The sequence below is a fragment of the Panthera uncia genome, unplaced genomic scaffold (assembly GCF_023721935.1).
Source record: "Panthera uncia isolate 11264 unplaced genomic scaffold, Puncia_PCG_1.0 HiC_scaffold_790, whole genome shotgun sequence".
NCBI classification, from domain to species: Eukaryota; Metazoa; Chordata; class Mammalia; order Carnivora; family Felidae; genus Panthera; species Panthera uncia.
Genome location: NW_026059969.1, coordinates 9,411 through 27,455, shown reverse-complemented (window position 1 = coordinate 27,455; position 18,045 = coordinate 9,411). Strand labels below are relative to the sequence as shown.

The following is an 18,045-nucleotide window of genomic DNA, read 5'->3' as shown; positions in this document are numbered from 1 at the left end:
ACTCCCTCATTCACTCACTCCCTCATTCACTCACTCCCTCATTCACTTCCTCCCTCATTCACTTCCTCCCTCATTCACTTCCTCCCTCACTCCACTCACTCCCTCCCTCACTCAGTTGTTTGTTCCCTCCCTCACTCGTTCACTGACTCACTCGTTCACTTCCTCACTCATTCACTCCCTCACTCATTCACTCACTCATTCACTTACTCCCTCACTCACGCATTCACTCACTCCGTTGGTCACTCAGCAAATCCTTCTGCAGCCCCAGGCACGTGCCAAGCACTTCCAGCTGTTTGGGCTCTTTCATTGGATTTGGTATAAGCCAAACATTTGTGGCTAAAACAGCTTTGGAGACTCTTAGACCAGATCATCTGTAAAGTCTGCAAATCCAACATTCAGAGATTCTAACAGTTCCTGATATTTGTTCAGACCTGTTGACCCTGTGAAGTCCTTTCCATTGGTTCTCTCGGCTAGTCCTCAGGCCAGGTAGACAGTTGTCGCTTCTGTTTGTTTATGGGTTAGGAAAGTGAGACACAGAGAAACAGTGACTTGCCATCTACTCTGTGCCAGTCATTGTGCCAGGCGCTGGGATACAACAGTGAGCAGGAAAGGCATAGGCCCCTCTTGGGTGGAACTTCTATTTCTAGCCAGGAAAACGTTAGCAGCTAAATACACAGTGCTTTGATTGTGGCCGTGAGAAGTGCTAAGAAGGAGAAGTCTGGGGAGCTGTGAGGGGATCTACTTAGGGTCCTCCATTGGCCCCGTCTACGGGGAGGTGGTCAGAGAAGTGTGTTTGAGGAAGTAGAACTCGAGCTATGCTCCAGATCAGGGATTGGCAAATGTTTTTTGGATCAGATGGCAAATATTTAAGGCTTTATAGGCCATACGGTCTCTCCCTCAACTGCCATACAGCATGAATGCAATCATCGACGGTATGCACACGAAGAAGCATGGCTGTGTTCCAGTAAAGCTTTATTTACGGAAACAGGCAGTGGGCTGGGTTTAGCCTGCAGGCTATGTCTGGACTCTTGCTCTAAAGGATGTGTAGGAATTGCTGATTCAAGAGATGAAACCGGAGCTTCACAGAAGAACCGGAACCAAATTCGTCCACCCATCTCATTTGTTCAGCCGAACGTGTATGAGCCTTTGTGGTGGATCTGTGTTCCCATGTTCCCACACTGTGCTCTCTGCAGGTTGCCTGACCCCCAGAGGACCCATGTAATGTGGGCGACCAGCAAGGTAGGTTCCTGTATGGCCTCGGGGGTGTCGGGGAGGTGAGAGGGCAGAGAGGTGGGTGGAACCAGCTTCCTGTGTGGCGGGATGGCCACCGGGTGCCTTTCTCCTGCAGGACTTCGGGATGTCTGGGCTCCGCTTTGGCACGCTGTACACAGAGAACCGGGATGTGGCCACTGCGGTGGCTTCCCTCTGCCGCTATCACGGCCTCAGTGGCTTGGTCCAGTACCAGATGGCACAGCTGCTCCGGGACCGTGGTGACTGCCTGGGCCCGGTCACTTGAGAACTGGGGGGAAGGTTGTAGTCCATCGGGGACTGGCCAGGCATCATGGGTGCTTCTCTCATGAAAAGAATTCAGGGTGGCGTTTGGGAGTCCCAGTGACCTGACTCGGGCACTCCCTGGCTGTGTGGCACCTTCCTTCGCCTCCCCAAACCTCAGTTAGCGTGACTTGTGAATTAGCGATAGCACCTGGCGTAAAGAGGCGCTTGGTCAGTGTGAACCCATTGCTATTAGCTGTGAGCACTTAGAAAAAGTAGAAGCTACGGAGGGAAAATGGTTCTAAGGCAAGTCTCTCTCTGTGAGCATCTCAGTGTAGACAGCAAAGGTGGTCTGTAATTGCCACCGTTTATTGAGCCCTGCTAGAGGTTCTCAGTGCACCAGTTCATTTGTCCCTCCCCTGAATCCAGGAGCAGATATTCCTGTATTTTCCCTGGTATTTTGTAGATGAGGACAGGAGGACCAGATACCATACACCTGCTGTAGCAGCTATAATTAAAAAAAAAATAGCGACACCATCAAGTGTCTGCGAGGGTGTGCAGCAGCTGGAACTCTCACGGGCCACCCTGGGAATGCAGGAAGGCGCGGCCACTTTGCAAAGCAATTGGCAGTTGCTTACGAAGTTAAACACACGCTTACCAAACTTACCAAATGGCCCAGCGATCCCTCCCCTAGCTCTTTACCCTTACGGTCACCCAAAACCCACTACGTGAATATTTATAGCTGCTTTGTCCACAATTACTCCACGCTGGAACCCGCTCCCCGCAACGTCCTTGTGGGCATGAACAGGGGAACAGACTGTGGCCCATCCGCACAATGGAATACAACTCTGGCATAAAATCCAAGGCAACGCAGGCTGAGCTCAAAGGCATTGTGCTGAGGGAAAGAGGCCAGTCTCAAAAGATGACGTGATGTGTAATTCTACTTATGTGCCGTTCTGGAAAAGGCAAAAGTAGAGTGACGGAGAACAGGCCAGTGGTTGTGGGGCCATGGGGGAGGCGGGGCTACAAACGGCATGAGGGTGTTCTGTGGGGCGAGGGAACTGTTGGTGTCCTGCTTGTGGGGGGGTGGGGGGGTTTACACAAATCTGCACATGTGTTAAAACTCATCAAACTGGACACCACGGAAAGTTAATAAAAAAAGGTGAGAATGGGGGGGGGGGGGTGAAGTTGCCCAAGGCCCCACAAGTTGTCAGCCGACAGGCTGGGACCTGAACCTCAGCCTCTGTGAGTCGGAAGCATTGCTCTGTGAGTGGGCCACCCCTCCGGTAGGATCCACATCCTGAGGGACTTTGTGTCTGCGGGACAGGGAGCTGTCAGGCCAGGTATCTGGATTTCAGGTGCTTTGTACTGGATATTGAATATTTCCATCGCCCCCATCATCCAGCTGGAGGAAGGGTCCTGGCCTTTTTGTTGTCAGTGTTTACACTCCTGGGACAGAGTGAAGGATTGATGAGAGTTTTGTGTTTTGGCCTCTCTTTGTACCCAGACTGGATCAACCATGTGTACCTACCTGAGAACCATGCCCGGCTCAAGGCTGCCTACACCTATGTCTCAGGAGAGCTCCGGGACCTGGGGATCCCCTTCCTCAGCCGTGGGGCAGGCTTCTTCATCTGGGTTGACCTGAGGAAGGTAATGCAGGTGGCGGGGCTGGTGCTGCAGGCTGGGAGGGAGTTTAAGCCTCCCTCCAGCAGCTGAGGGGCAGGGCTGTCTCATTTGCATCCTGAGCCCCTCCCCCCCTCCCAGTACCTGCCCGAGGCCACCTTTAAGGAGGAAATGCTGCTTTGGCGCCGCTTTTTGGACAACAAGGTACTGCTGTCCTGTGGCAAAGCCTTCCAGTGTAAAGAGCCTGGCTGGTTCCGCTTGGTCTTCTCGGACAAGGCCCACCGGCTTTGCCTGGGTAAGCGATCTCACTTCCTCACACACCCTTCGGTCTGCCTTCCCTCCTCCAGTCCCCGCTGTGGCTCCAGCAGCCTTAGCTCGTGCATCCTGCCGCCCAGCTATCGGTGCCAATGCAGCTGTCCCTTCTTCCCAGGGATGCAGAGGGTCCGGCAGGTGCTGGAGGCCAAATCCCAGGTGCCAGATGACCCCGCTTCCTGTCAGAGCCAGGAGTCAGGGAACCAGCGCAGGTGAGCTGGTCGTTGCCTGGTGACCGCAGAACCTGGCAGTCGCCACCAATCTGACCCATTTGGGGCTGTGAAGACTGGCGGGGGCGAGCCGTTTGCCAGGAGGGTACCTGACTTGGCCTTGGCCCTGAAGAAGAACCATTGCTTGCCTCTCTCAGTGGCGGTGAGACTCCTCCAGGGGTGCTTTGACTCAGCCCCACCCCCTCTATTAAACAAGACTGGGAGAAACTAGAAGCCTCGGCTGTAATTTGCTGAATGGAGGAGTCGCGACTGCTGCTAACCACAGCCCTTAGGACCCACCCCTCCCAGGATGTGAGAACAAAACAATGCGTACCTTTCTTCCTTCTTCTTTGTTGCCAGGGAAACAAGTTAGAGGAGCAACACATATGAGAGAGAATATGCCCCCCGAAATAAACAAGAGTGATAATCCCCGAACTGCTAGGTGAAAGGAATTAATTCTGTATGTTCAGATTGTTCTCCCCACGTTAGGATGTGTGGGCCCACAGTACACCTGGGACCTGGGACGGGCCTCTGCTTGGGCCGTGGTGAAGAGGACCCTGTGCTGGTGATCAGGAAGAACTTCTCTCCCTCCTCCTTCCTGGCAGGGAGCTGCCCTCACTGATGATCTCAAACCTGAGTGATCTAGCCATGACTGGGGGGGGGGATACGGGCTAGACCTTGAACCAAGGCTTTCCACCCTACGCATGCAAAGAACCACTCACCCCATCTCCAGGGGTGCTTTAGTCCAGGGCGCAGATGAGCTTTCTGAACTGATCTTAAAGCTTTGTGCTGAGGACCCTTCTCTGGTGTCTACGCTCCTGATAAGAAAAGCTGTCTCTTTCCTTGTTTCTGTTTTAAGAGAATGTCAGTGCGATCAGTGTTTCATTTCTGTAAACCGTGGTGCTCAGTTTAGGATTTGTTGTCCTCTATCTTTCTGCCTTTCATTTATTCATTTCTTCTCCCTGTCTTTTCTTGAATATGTTCCATGTGCCAGATACTGTGCTGGCAGTTTCTATGCGCTATTTCTTACTTTAACAACAAGCTAATGTTATTATCCCCCATTTTAGAGATGAGGAAATGGAGTCTCAAAGATATGGAATGATGTTCCCAACGTCACGTAACTAAAAAGTATCAGAGCCGGGATTCAAAAAGTCGGATTGGTTTGGTTGAAAGTCCTGTGCTGTTTTTACTCTGTCACACCAGGTTCCAGCAAGATGCTCTGACTCTCTCCAGGCTTGAGAATCAGGCTTTGTGTTGTCATTGTCGCCCCCTTTAATTATTCTTCAGTGTCTTTGGCTAAGTATTGCTCCTGTTTATTCCCACTTCTAGGAAACATTGGTACTAGGATTTGCTGAGTCACTGGAAAGCCTTCAGGTTTACAGAGGATCAGAATGAGAATGGCCACATGGAGAGCCCTTTGCATCCCCTTCAAAAGCCTCCGTTGTGATGCTTGCCATTGCTTAGGGTCCCCCAGGGAAGGATCCAGGTGATACATTCCAGTTTAGAAATCTCAGAAGAATGACAACTCCTTCTTCAGAGGGAATCTAAGGTGGCTTCCCAGCAGAGGCGGACTGAACCGGGAATTGGCCTGAATGTTTCAGTAGGCAGAAGAGGGGCCTACAATCCCAGCTGGCCTGTGCTGTGCTGATGGGCTGTGCTCCACGTGTATCTCTTTGTGAAGTGTGGGTCCGGCATATTCTACCCCCATCTCATGTCCTCCCTAGTCACCTTTCTGCTTTGCTCTTTACTGCAGCCAGCCAGCCGTGTGTGCGCTTAGCCCAAGGGCACCTCAGCTGCCCCAAATGTCACTTTCTGGCACAGCCTTCTGGCACAGCCACTTGGGGCACATGTACGCTGGGAGGTCTGAGGGAGTTCACACTTCTGGGATGATCCTTGAGCAATGGGGGCTGGGGCAGGAATCAGTGGATAAATATCCCTCCCTGCAGTAGACAGTTCAGACGTTCTGCGTGGCTTCTTCAAGAGTCCTGCTGGGAGTGAGCCCCGGGTGCCCACGACAGTAGCCTGCTCTGTAACACACCCCTGGATGGGCTTTCTCTTTTCTGCTGGACTCATTCCGATTTCACTATTCCCTTAAGATTACTTCCCAAAATAGTTACCTGCATCAAGCCTCTCTCTCAGGGAAGGGCAAGACAGAGGGCACATGATAGGTGAACAACATCCACCATGTATTTTCTGAGCTCAAGCCATTTTCCCCCACAACCCTGAGATGCAGGCCCAGGTTTGGGCACCAAGTGATTGGATTTCTGTGAGTCTTTGGGAGAACCCTCTACTGTTGGCAGTTACAGGGCGAAAGGTTTTTCATAGGGAAATAATATATTTCCTTTTCTCAATCGATGAGAATTTCTAAGTTATTCTCTTACTTAAGACTTGTTTATAAAAATGGTGAACACAGCTCATATTTAAACAGAAGGGTAGAGGGTTTATTGAATTTACTAGGAAGGGGAAGGGCAGACGTTTCAGGCATGACTCTAGCCAGGAGTTCAAATGATGCCATCAGATTTCGTGCTCGCTCCCGTATCCTCTATGTAGCCTCATTTCAGACATGCTCCATTTAGGTGGTGGCAAGATGGCTTCCAGACAGCTCCAAGCGCCGTGCTCCTTGTAGCAGATGCCTACAGGGTGTTTGAAGGATAGATACCCTTTCTTCCTCAGCATTCATGTCTCTCCTGTTCCAGGAGGCCAACTGGCCTTCCCTCAGTCACCCGTATTCCAGGGGAATGTGGTGCTCGGAGCCCAGGTTCTGTTCATCTGCCCACCCTGCTCTCCTAACACATTGATGTTTCCCATTCGGGCTTCCTTCCTCACGGTCTCAATATGGCCCCAGAAGCTCCACATGTCACCCCCTCACCAAGTGCTTCCAGAGACAGAGAGGAGAGTATGTTTTCTGGTGCCTCCTTTTTGCTTTGTTTCAGTCATTTATTCGCTCATTTATTTAAAAAAGATATTTGTGGGGCGCCTGGGTGGCTCAGTCGGTTGAGTGTTCGACTTCAGCTCAGGTCGTGATCTCCTGGTTTGTGGATTCGTGCCTCATGTTGGGCTCTGCACTGACAGTATGGAGCCTGCTTCAGATCCTCTGGCCCCTTCTCTCTCTCTGCCCCTTCCCTGCTTGCTCTCTCTCTTTCAAAAACAAACAAACATTAAAAATAAATAAGGGGTGCCTGGGTGGCTTAGTCGGTTGAGCATCCGACTTCGGCTCAGGTTATGATCTCACAGTTTATGGGTTCGAGCCCCACATCAGGCTCTGTGTTGATAGCTCAGAGCCTGGAGCCTGCTTCAGATTCTCTCTCCTTCTATCTTTCTGCCTCCACCGCTCATGCTTTGTCTCTGTCTCTCAAAAATAAATACATGTTAAAAAAATTAAGTAAATAAGAAAGATGTTTGTCAGGCTTCAAATGTGTAGGGGTTTGTTATCCAAGCAAGCACTTTGCCAGATACTCTGAAATTATTCACATTCATACTTCCATTATTTATTTATTTTAAAAGTTTATTTTAGAGAGTGCATGCACACAGGGGAGGGGCAGAGAGAGGGGGAGAGAGAGAGAATCCTAAGCAGGGTCCACATTGTCAGTGCAGAGCCTGATGCGGGGCTGGAACATAAGAACCTTGGGATCGTGACCGGAGCCAAAATCAAGAGTTAGATGCTTAACCCACTGAGCCAGCCAAGCGCCCCAACATTCATACTTTTAGTATTTTCTTTACCCTTCTCCTAAGCATGGAAACGCCCTTTTACATTTAACTCTTACTCCTTTATTTTCATCTCCTGTGACACTGTTGACTAGTATTTTAGTTAATGCCTAGGTGGTCTGTTTGTTCCTTCTTCCTCCAGAAACTGTGCTTTGGAGACTCATGACAACCCCAGTTTAGGCAAAGACCAGGCAAAATAGAACTTCTACTTTAAAGTTTTTAAAATGGTTATTTATTTATTTTGAGAGAGAGAATAAGCATGAGCGAGGGAGGGTCAGAGAGAGAGGGAGAGAGAGAGAATCCCAAGCAGGCTCCACACTATCAGCACAGAGCCCAACGCAGTGCTTGAACTCGGTAACTGTGAGATCATGACCTGAGCCAAAATCAAGAGTCAGATGCTTAACGGCCTGAGCTACCGAGGCGCCCCTTGTTTTTGTTTTTAGACTCTGCAAATAAGAGAGATCACCCAGTATTTGTCTTTCTCTGTCTGACTTATTTAGCACGATACCCTTGAGGTCCATCCATGGTATCACACGTGGCAAGATTTCATTCATTATTATGGCTGAATAATATTCCATTGTACGTGTATATATCCCCTTTTCTTTATGCACTCATCTATTGATGGACAAGTAGGTTGTTTCCATACCTTGGCTACTGTAAATAATGCTGCAGTGAACACGGGGGTAAACATCTAGTTTTTAATCTCCAAATCAGTCATTTTTATTTTTATAGTTTTATACAGCTACTGTTTGTTATTGTTGCTTTAGTCAGTATTTGTTTTGATTTACCCATGAATTTATCAGTTTCATTGTTTGCCATCCGTCCTTCATCTCAGTACTTTCTTCTGGTTCTAACATTCCTTTTCCTGAAATACATCTTTCAGAAATTCCGTTAGGAAGGGTCCACTGATGGTAAATTCTTTCTATTTGTGTCTGTCTCTTTCTATTTGTGTCTCGTATTCTTCAAAGATGGTTTTACTAGGTATACAATTTACATGGGCTGCTAGCTTCTTTTGGCCCTTTTTTCCATTATCTTATGACTTCTGTTTGTTTTTGTTGAGAAGTCTGCTGTTAGTCTCACTGTCCATCCGTTACAGATAGTCATCCCCACCCAATAATGGAAAATTCTCAGCTGCTCTCTCCCTGGATACCAAAATCAAGAGTCGGACACTTAAGCAACTGAGCCACCCAGGTGCCCCAGGCACCTTTCCTCTGATGGGCTTATTGTTCATGTGCTCATTCTGGATTGTGAACTTAACATTTGTTTGGGTTTTATCTGTCAGCATCCTGGGCAGCCTGTGTGGAGGCATGACCCTCTGGGCGGGGGGTCGGAGAGGGGCTGGGCATGGATTTATATTTCCTTCTTCAGGTGCTACCAATCTGGGTTGATGATACGTCATGTTATTCTCTAGGCTTGGAGCTTTCTGGACCATGCTGGTAATATAAATTCAAACCCCACATCGTTGTGAAGCCTGGTGTTAAACGTTCTCGGCAGAGACTCTTCTTTTTCCGCTCTCTGGACAAGACAGTTTTTTGGTTTGTTGTTACTGATGCCGAGTCAATTTTCCAGGCTGCCATCTCACTGTCCTAGCTTTACATGGCCTTCTTGGTATCAGCTCCCCACCTTATACACCCAACTTTGTAGCTTTCACACTCATTTTTCTCACTGTGCTTCATTTCTGGCTCCTGTATATTTTCTTTACGATTTTCGTGAGCCCAGCCACCCACCTGACAGAGTGTTCGTTGTATCTGATGTGGTTTTAATAGGTGTTTTCTAGTTCTCCAGGCTGCCTGCCGGTGTTGTTTAAGCTGAGCCAACATAAAATACCACAGAACGATTCTTTCACAGAGTCTTTTTCCTTGGAGATGACACCTTTCTTCATTCTTGCAAACTGCTGTCATTTAAAGGAAGTGGTAAATCTGGGACTCAGCTGCACACAGGCAATTCTTCCTGCGGGTAGCCTTGCTTTCCCCTGATGATGCCACTTTCCTTGAAAGCCACCCCTTTTCTAACTCCCACCTTTGCTTTTCCTGACTCTCTGGGTAGGTGGGGGTCGGTGCGGTCTCTGTTTTTCTTTCTGTACCTTCAAAGTGAGTAATGCAACATCTTTCTATAGCCTCTCCTCTTTTAACTGCTGACCACTAACACTTTTCTACCTTCTCAGAGGCTTCAGGTCTGGCTTATAGTTTTATTCCCTACTCTTTGCTATCATCCCTAGCTGCTTTAGCATGGCTTCTAATATCATAACTTCTGTGCTTTCCTACCTCCAATCACTGGCATGGTTTCTACCCCTAGAAATGCAGCCACATCGTTCCAGTTACACTGGATTAAAAAAACACTTGGTCTTTCTGATGGCTTCTCCCGTTTTTACACCTCCTCCTTCTCATCTGGGTTTTTGCTCATGACTTTTTCTCTGTCTGGAACGCCCTATTCACAGCAAAGATATTACATCTTGGGTGAAGGCTTCCCAGATCTTTGCAACTGGATGGGTTGCTTTCTCTTTTGAGCCCTGTAACACTTGGTGTATATTCTCCCACACCACTTTTCACCCTCAGTTTTGGCTAATCTTGCTTGTATACTTGTCTTATTCTATTGAGGCCCACCTAGTTCTTGGGCACCCTTTATTCGTATTTACTGAGCACTTACTGTGTTCCAGGCACTGTACATGTGTAGGGTTATAAAAAGTAAGATAGGTTCCTCAGAGGCTGAGCCTAACACAGGCCTTTAACACAGAAAGTCCTCATTTAATGGACGAATAATGATTAATGAAAAGCATATATACTATAGATATATTTAATTCAGAGGAAGACAAAGAAGAAAAAATATTTTCCATCTTTCCACTTATCAAATGGGGTGTATGTACCTGTGCTAAGTTTCCTATGGTTTGGGGAAGATGTGGACTTGGATAGCAGAGCAGTACTCTCTCGGATGTGGAGAAGAAAATGTGGGTTTCCCATCTCCAGAACATTCTCATCCCAGTCTCCCTGTATCTGTGACAAACAGACATTAACTCACAATATCCACGGAATCACTGTTGCTGCGGGAAGCCCCAGTCTCTGGACTCGGAAACATTCCCATGAATGTTGAAGCTGTAAGGGACAACGTCCACCAGGTGGCGCTAAGGGATAGCTGGGCCTAAAATGGATTTGGCTTCTGTCGCCAGTTACCTGTAAACTACACAAGCTCAATGGGGTCATCTCATTAACTTCTCAATAACATCACTCTGCATTTTGATTTAATTTTTTAGACTCCACTTATGCCTTATGACGGGTTTTACTGTGCCTGTATAAGGCCAGATCATGTAAATAATACAGAAAACAAAACAATCTCTTTCCCCCATTTCTACCTTCATAATTACTCCCCCCCCCCCCAAAGTCTTCATCGCTTCTTGGATTCCTTCCAAAAAAAAATATTATACATACGCTTGAATATGAACATCTACATGTATAGTTTCTCTCTCCTGTTTTTGCATGTAAATATATTTTACAGAAAAGGGATCATACTTGCTCACCGTTCTAGAGCACGCTTTCATATTAACACACCTTCGAGATTATTTCTATACCGACATCTATACGCATTCTCACATGATTCTATTCTAATCATAACTTTTTTCGTAGTTTATTTTGCCGGTTTCCGGTTTTCAGGTATTCTTAGGAACAATGCTGTAATGAGTAATTCTGGTAAACGTTGTTGAGAATACCTGTGGGGTAAAATCCACACAGAGGGATTGGAGGGGCAAGGTTGCGGGCATTTCACGTTTGATGGATACTGCCAAATTGTCCTCCGGCAATCTGCACGCTCGCCAGTGCTGATTGTAATAAAACGTTTACATCTGTGCCAGTTTTGTAAGTGCACGATGCGTAGCTACTTGGGTCTGCAGTTACTTTGACTATGAGCCTGCGGGTCTTTGCGTGAGAGTTTCAGGATGGAGCCTGAGCTGCGCGTGCCTGCCAGGGAGACATCCTAAGCGGTGCCCTGACTCCTCCTGTCCAGCAGGGGGCGCGGGCCCGGCCGCTCCCGCATGCGCAGTGAGCTCTGTGTCAGGCGTCACCAAGCCCGGTCGCTGGCGCCTCGCTCCCCGCTCGCTTGCGCAGACCCGGCGCCGGCGGTGGCGGCCGGCGACTCGGCGCGATTCCTCCTGGGCGGCCGTGGCCCGCGCCCCGCGGCATGCGCCGGTGACCGAGCGCGGGGCCGAGCGGGAAGCAACCGTGGCCGAGGTAAGCGCGGCTCGGAAGGGCCTCGGTGGCAGCGGCAGAGTCGGGCCGGGCCGCCGGGAACCGCGGGCCGCGCGGAGGCCTGAGGGCGGTGAGAGGCGACCCCACCCCCGCCGGGGCCGCTCGCTACTTCTCCAGCTGTGGGAGCGCTTTGATTTCCGCACCGCCTTCTCGTCGCTCCCCTGGCCCGCCCCGCGCTTGGGTGCCCACCTGTCTCCCTTGCCCACGCCTGCCCCGCCGGCCCCTTTCCTCTCTTTCCGGACCCCGAAAAGAGAGGGCCCATCCTGCGCGGTGACCTCTGCCATCCCGCTGCCACCTCCGTCCCGCAAGCTGCGGAGATCTGCTTCCCTACGCGGCGCCTTCTGGAGCGCTGGGCTCTCCCGTGGCCTGTGGCATCCCGGCAGGTTCCGGTGCGCGGAAAGACTGGTGGGGAAGGTGGCCAAAGATGCCCTGAGTTTGGGCATCGGCTCGAAGCTCAGAGGCGTTTGGAGGTTTACTACTGGCGGTGGGAACCAGATCTATGTGTACAGTTTCGAGATTCACATGATTGCTTGGTGTAATTTACTGGGAGTTGCTAATCTGGAAGCGTCCTTGACTTGCTCCTTGTCTGAAGATTCCTTGAAATAGAAACATGCCAATTTTAGTTCTTGGAAGTCAGTTGAGTGCTCTAAGGACTTACATTGGACTTGGTTTGTAAATTTCAGGGCTCACAGGCTATTCGCGGTAGTATATGAGTCAGTTTCCAGCATTTCTCACTTCCGCTGACTTAAGCCTTTTGGCTGCATATGCTGGGTATGGATAGGTTTGGGTCCGTCAAGTTATGCTGGCTTTGCTAATTGAGTGAAAAAGGAAGATCTAATCTAGGGTGTTAAAGGTAATTAGGGGAGGCATGGGGTTTGAGAGCTCAGGCTCGAGAGCCAGACTCCCATCCTCCAAATCCTAGCCTTGGCATTTTCTAGTTTTGTGACATTGTGCAAGTTACTTATGCTTCCCGTTGCACTTTCCCTGTCTGTAAAATGAGGATAATAATAGCTTGTCAGGTGGCACTGTTAGAAAGATTAAATTAATACAAAATGCTTAAAACAGATTGTAGCATGTAGTAAGTCCTCAATAAAGTTTAGTCATTAGTTAGTATATGCACTGTATTATAATTCCCACAAAGAAGCACTTTTTATTCCCCCTTGAAAATTTCACCATTTTTAGGGATGGCTAGCCATAATATAGCTTTAATTATAAAGGACCCTATCAGGTAAGGCAGTGAATTGCAGATTTTCCTACCTTTGCTAATATTTGGTTCCTTTGTTTTCAGGCACTGTTGGGTTGAGTTCCAGTGTAGCAGTGGCCCTGGGAGTTCAGTTGTGAGGCCTTTTCTAAAAAGGTTAAGACCAGAGATTGTGACTCAAAGCATTGGACTAAGTGGATTGGATATAGCCCGAAGCACCAAGGAAAGGGTTTTTCAGGCAAATTTTAGGAATAAATAATTCCAGGAACAGAAAATGCAGCTCATCCTGACATTAGAGTGGAGTTAACAGATTTTTCCAGTGACTCAGTGCTTGACAGCTAGCCAGATGATTCCAGTGTTTTGCAGGGACAGGTTTGATATGTTTTAAGGAAGATGAAGTTTGTAGGGCTTAGTTATGAAATTCTTGTTTCATCTGGGTTCTGGTATTACATGGAACATTACTTAGCAGAAGCCTCCTTTCAGTCTGTTGTCTTCAGAGAAGCTCAGCATCAGGAGCTTTGGACATGGTGGTGGTAGTGAGTGTCCTCTTTGGATGGAAAGATGATTACTTGTTCTCTTGGATGATGGTTTTGGGGAATACATCTTTCTGAGCTTCAGTGTGTGGAAACTGACTACAAGAACATGACAACCAGTAGAAGAGACTAGCAAATATTTATTTATTTTTATTTTTTTAAATGTTTATTTATTTTTGAGAGAGAGAGCATGAGCAAGGGGAGGGGCAGAGAGAGAGGGGGGCACAGAATCCGAAGCAGGCTCCAGGCTCTGAGCTGTCAGTACAGAGCCCGATGCGGGGCTCGAACTCACGGAGTGTGAGATCGTGACCTGAGCCGACGTTGGATGCTTAACCGACTGAGCCACCCAGTTGCCCCAGACTTGCAAATATTTTATATAACGTGGCAGATACTGTGATGAGGTCAGTAAAAGGTGCGTGGATGCTCACCAAGAAGGTTCTCTGTTTCTGAAACACCACTGAGTAAGGGACTTTTTCACTCTATCTCTCATCCTTTCCTTTCCTTTTTCATTTAAGACTTTCCCCCTCATTTTAAAATAGTTTTTATTCTACCTCAAGCACTCACCATATTTCTTACCTGTTTGGCAAAAACTTGTGGGAGCTCGCTTAGCCTGTGCAGGGCATACCTTGGAAATGTGAGTTTATATCTTGGAATAGCCCTCAGCCCCTGGGGGATGGGCTTCAGTGGATAAATGCCATAGCTTCTGATCCTTTAAAGAGACAGTTCGGAGGTGTGTTCCATATAGTCCCGCAGATGGATCCTTCTGCAGAGGACAGAAGCCCATTTCCCTGCTCAGTGCGGTAACCCCGATGGCTTTCTGTCCTTCCCCGACTCCTCTCCTTTGTCCCTCACTCTGGCTCTGTGGACTCCCCTTCTGCCAGCTACCTGCTTTCAAGTTTTTTTTTTCTTAGTTTGGCAGAACATAAACTGAAGACAGATGGTACGAGAAGTGGCTCTAGAAAGCCAGCCCTGATGAGAATAGTATTGTGAAACTGGAATCCTTCACCCTCAGATGGCAACGAGGACCCCTCTGCTGGTGTTGGGAACCATTGGTACTCTCTGACATCACAGTTACATGACTTGCCGGCGGTGGGAGGGATGCGATTCAGGTAGAAGGGGAAGCGGTGGCTACTACAGTGGCTCTAACACTTGAGCAGTATGTGGACAACGGTAATGATAAGGCCAGCGGAGTTGGCTGTCTCTTGCCCTCTTCCCGGGAGCCTTGAGGTAAGGTCTGGCTCACGTCAGCCAGATACCAACTCAGGATACACCGTGAGCGACAGAAGGCTCTGTGGTGGCATCTCCTGCAGCTGGAGGGCAGGCTGTTGAAAATCAGCCCCAGAGCTTCATCATCATCACGGCAGAACTGCAGGGGAGGCCGAATGCACAGCCTTGGCAGGCAGCCGCTGCTAAAGCGAGACCGAGTGAGACCAGGGTGGAGATGTTTGGTCGAAGCGCTGAGAACTTTGAAGCCCCAGGTTTCCTTGGATCCCCTGGGCCAGCGGAAGGATCCACTGCTTTTCGGACACTCTGCAAAGACCTCGCTTAAGGCCATTGCCTTGCAGGATGGTATATATCCTCCTCAAGATCTGCCTCCCCCTTCACCAGATCTCAGCATTGCCCAAGTGGGCAAGGACAGTCCCTGCTAGTGGAGAAATAGCTTTTGTACTGAATGAGCTACAGGACCTGGCTCACAGGCAGGAGCAGGAGCTGGGGGCGCACGCGTGGGAGTGAGTCTGGAGGTCGCTAGGTGAAGAGCGGGCTAGCGGTGGCCTGTGAAGCCGCTTGGGACAGGCTGTGCTGCTTTGGGAGTGTTCCCTCAGGATTCAGGATTTAATGATCTTGCAAGAGCAACTGGAGCCAATCTGCTGGACAGATTCCTTGAAACTTGAACGTGACAGTGATCGGTACCACCGGTTCTCAGCTAGGGGTGACTTGGCCTCCCCGGGGGATGTTTGGCAATCCGGATATGTGGCGGGTTGTCACAACTGGGGGTTGTTTCTGCCTCCCCCGCAGGAAAGGATGACCTGGCTCAAAATGTCGGTGGTGCCGGTAGGGCCTGGCCTATGGTAAAGGAGGTGGAGACGCCAGAGCTGTCTTGGCAGGTGTTGAGGAAGTTATGAGGGGCATAGGGAAGTGGAGATTTGCACTTGATTTATTGCTTGAGGCTGGTGTTCCCAGGAGGGCTCACTCCCTTCTGTCTGGTAACGTGGACACCCAGAGGAGGCCAGCATCTTTGAGAAGCTTGGTGTCGGTTGTCCCCTGCGGGCCAGAATTGACTCCAGCACGTGTGACATGGAATTGGGTTCCTGAGGATCTGTGAGCATGATAGGATTCTGAAGTAGCAGAGGTGGTGGCACTAACCATCCGTGACATGGTAGACCAATACTCCTAGTGGGATATAAGGCCCAAATCGTAACCTATGTGTCTTCTGTGATGCTAAAAGAGTATGGTCTTCTTCTTTTTTTTTTTTTTTAATTTTTTTTAACTTTTCATTTATTTTTGAGAGAGAGAGAGAGACAGGGTACGAGGTGGGGAGGGACAGACAGACAGGGAGACACAGAAGGTGAAGTAGGCTCCAGGCTCTGAGCTGTCAGCACAGAGCCCACTCGTGAACCACGAGATTGTGACCTGAGCCGAAGTCAGATGCTCAACTGACTGAGCCACCCAGGCGCCCCTAGAGTATGGTATTCTTGAGGGCAGTATAGATGGGCGGCCAACTAGGGCATCGCTTGACTTGTTTTACCAGAAAAAAACCCCCGAAAAAAACAACAACCCAAGAGTGGGCAAATAGAAGCCTGGTGTCAGCTGTTGTAATGGAAAAATCCTGTTTTCCGACATGAGCTCAGACCCATATCCTATGTATTGAGAGGGAGGCTGGATCTCTCTGAAGAGGACTTTGCAGCATCCCTGCAAATACAGACAGAGGTTCACCCAGTCCTTCCTCAAGAAACTGCAGCTCTGTATCAGACTGACGTACACCAAAGAAAGGATAGTATCCAGATATTTTGGCGGTTGTTGAGTACAGAGTATGAGCTGATAATAATGCCAGGCAACCCTCAAACAGTAGTGTGCAGTTGGGAGATAAATGCCTTGGGCTCTCATCCTTCTGAGGGACAGAAGGTGTAGTCCACATGATTCTTAAAGGCTTTCCAGCCCTCCTAGAGTCCCTGTTGCCCACCGCAGTGACCGGCTTAAATCACGCACCTCTTACTGGCTTTCCCTGGTTCCCTGTCTCTCTCTTCTTGATAGCTGCTCTGGCTTTCTGAGGTCACCTTCCAAGTAAGTAAACGACCTGCACCTCCATCCTTGTCTCTGGTTCTTTTTTTGGGGGGGCGGGGGGCAGAGGGACCAAACTGACGAGTAGAAGCAAAATGTGATGCCTAGGACTCTAACGTAGGAGCATTAGCTCCTCTTCTCTCCAGCCCTTATGCTGACCACCTGGGACTCTGGAGCCTGTTCACATTCCTGCCAGGATGTGCCAGGTCCCTGCCAGCACTGGGTGGTGTGTTTGATTCTTATACTTCTTGCGCTTGTGGGTAGATGGTGTCTCATTGTGGTTGTACTTTCCCCGATTAATGAGACTGAACGTGTTTCTCAAAAGTTGATGTGCTGGTTTTGTTTCCCCTTCTGTGAAATTCCTGTTTGTCTTTTGTCCAGTTTTCTATTTTTTGTTTGTTTTGTTTTTATTGTTTTGTAGGCATTCTTTATTCTCATTGCTAGTCTTTATTGGTTATATGTATTGCAGGTATCTACTAGTTTATTGATTGTCTTTTAACTTACGGTGTCCTTTTTTTACAAAAAAACTATTTATTGAGAGAGAGGAGACAGAGAGAGTGAGCAGGGGAAGGGCAGAGAGAGAGAGGGAAAGAGAGAGAGAGAATCCCAAGCAGGCTCCACACTTTTAGTGCAGATCCTGACATGGGGCTCGTACCCACGAACCGCAACCAAGATTTGGTCGCTTAACCAACTGAGCCACCCAGGCAACCCGATGAACAAAAATTCTTAATTGTGACACAGAATTTATCATTTTATCTTTTTATGGTTTGCACTTTTTTGTATTTTGTTTTAGAAATCATTCTATGCTCAGAAGCCATAGAGATCTCTGTTCTAAATATTTTATAGTTTTGCCTGTAATGTGTAGCTTTTTAATCTACCTTGGATAGATTTTTGTCCCGTCTGGCCGCTTTTAACATTTTTCTTTGGCTTTCTTTTCAGTAGTTTTACTTTGACATATGTAGGTGGGGTTTTCTTTGTATATATTCTGCTTGGACTTGAGATCTTGAATCTGTGAGTTGGTATCTTTCATTATATTAGGAAAAACTTATCAGAAGACAGCTGGATTCTCATATCTATTTCTGCAGTCTTTGCAATACCATGGATCACATGGCCTCAAAAATGAAAGTGAAAAATCTTACCAGTATTATTATAAAAACACTTCAGAGCCTTTGAAAGGATTGTGGGGAGCCCTCAGACATACTTTGAAATCCACCTGTGTGAGATTTTGGTATTAAGGTTATACTAGTCTCCTAATATAAGCTGGGGAATGTTTCACCTTTTTTCTGAACTTGGAACTTATTTGTGTAAAATTGGAATTATTTCTTGAATGTGTAGTAAAACTTGGGAAATCTTCTGGGCCTAGGATTTGCTTTCTAGGAAGATTTTTAAACCGTTGATTTGATTTCTTTAATGTTATACAAATATTCAGGTTTGCTGTTACTCCTTGAAAAATTTTA

At 48.3% G+C, this 18,045-nt stretch overlaps 2 protein-coding genes across 2 annotated transcripts in view; both read left to right on the top strand.

Annotated features, from left to right (window-relative positions):
• The first annotated feature begins 65 nt into the window (after positions 1–65).
• On the top strand, positions 66–4,070 carry LOC125918434 (1-aminocyclopropane-1-carboxylate synthase-like protein 1). The gene is made up of 5 exons (XM_049624438.1): positions 66–1,239; positions 1,349–1,490; positions 2,999–3,141; positions 3,256–3,409; positions 3,545–4,070. The coding sequence occupies exons 1-5, from the start codon at positions 1,168–1,170 to the stop codon at positions 3,640–3,642; spliced, it is 609 nt and encodes a 202-aa protein (XP_049480395.1). The 5' UTR covers positions 66–1,167; the 3' UTR covers positions 3,643–4,070.
• Positions 4,071–11,196: 7,126 nt separating this feature from the next.
• The window catches only part of LOC125918433 (exostosin-2-like), a 12,564-nt gene continuing 5,715 nt past the window's right edge, over positions 11,197–18,045 (top strand). The window contains exons 1-2 of the mRNA XM_049624437.1: positions 11,197–11,212; positions 11,337–11,557. Of these exons, the coding sequence (XP_049480394.1) occupies positions 11,197–11,212; positions 11,337–11,557 (237 nt within the window). The remainder of the gene's footprint in view (positions 11,213–11,336; positions 11,558–18,045) is intronic.

Excerpts from the sequence above, each read along its gene's own strand:
- LOC125918434 (XM_049624438.1), top strand. The coding sequence starts at position 1,168 with ATGTTCCCACACTGTGCTCTCTGCAGGTTGCCTGACCCCCAGAGGACC. Across the intron at positions 1,240-1,348 it reads TAATGTGGGCGACCAGCAAG|GACTTCGGGATGTCTGGGCT; the intron begins GTAGGTTCCTGT and ends TTTCTCCTGCAG. Across the intron at positions 1,491-2,998 it reads ACAGCTGCTCCGGGACCGTG|ACTGGATCAACCATGTGTAC; the intron begins GTGACTGCCTGG and ends CTTTGTACCCAG.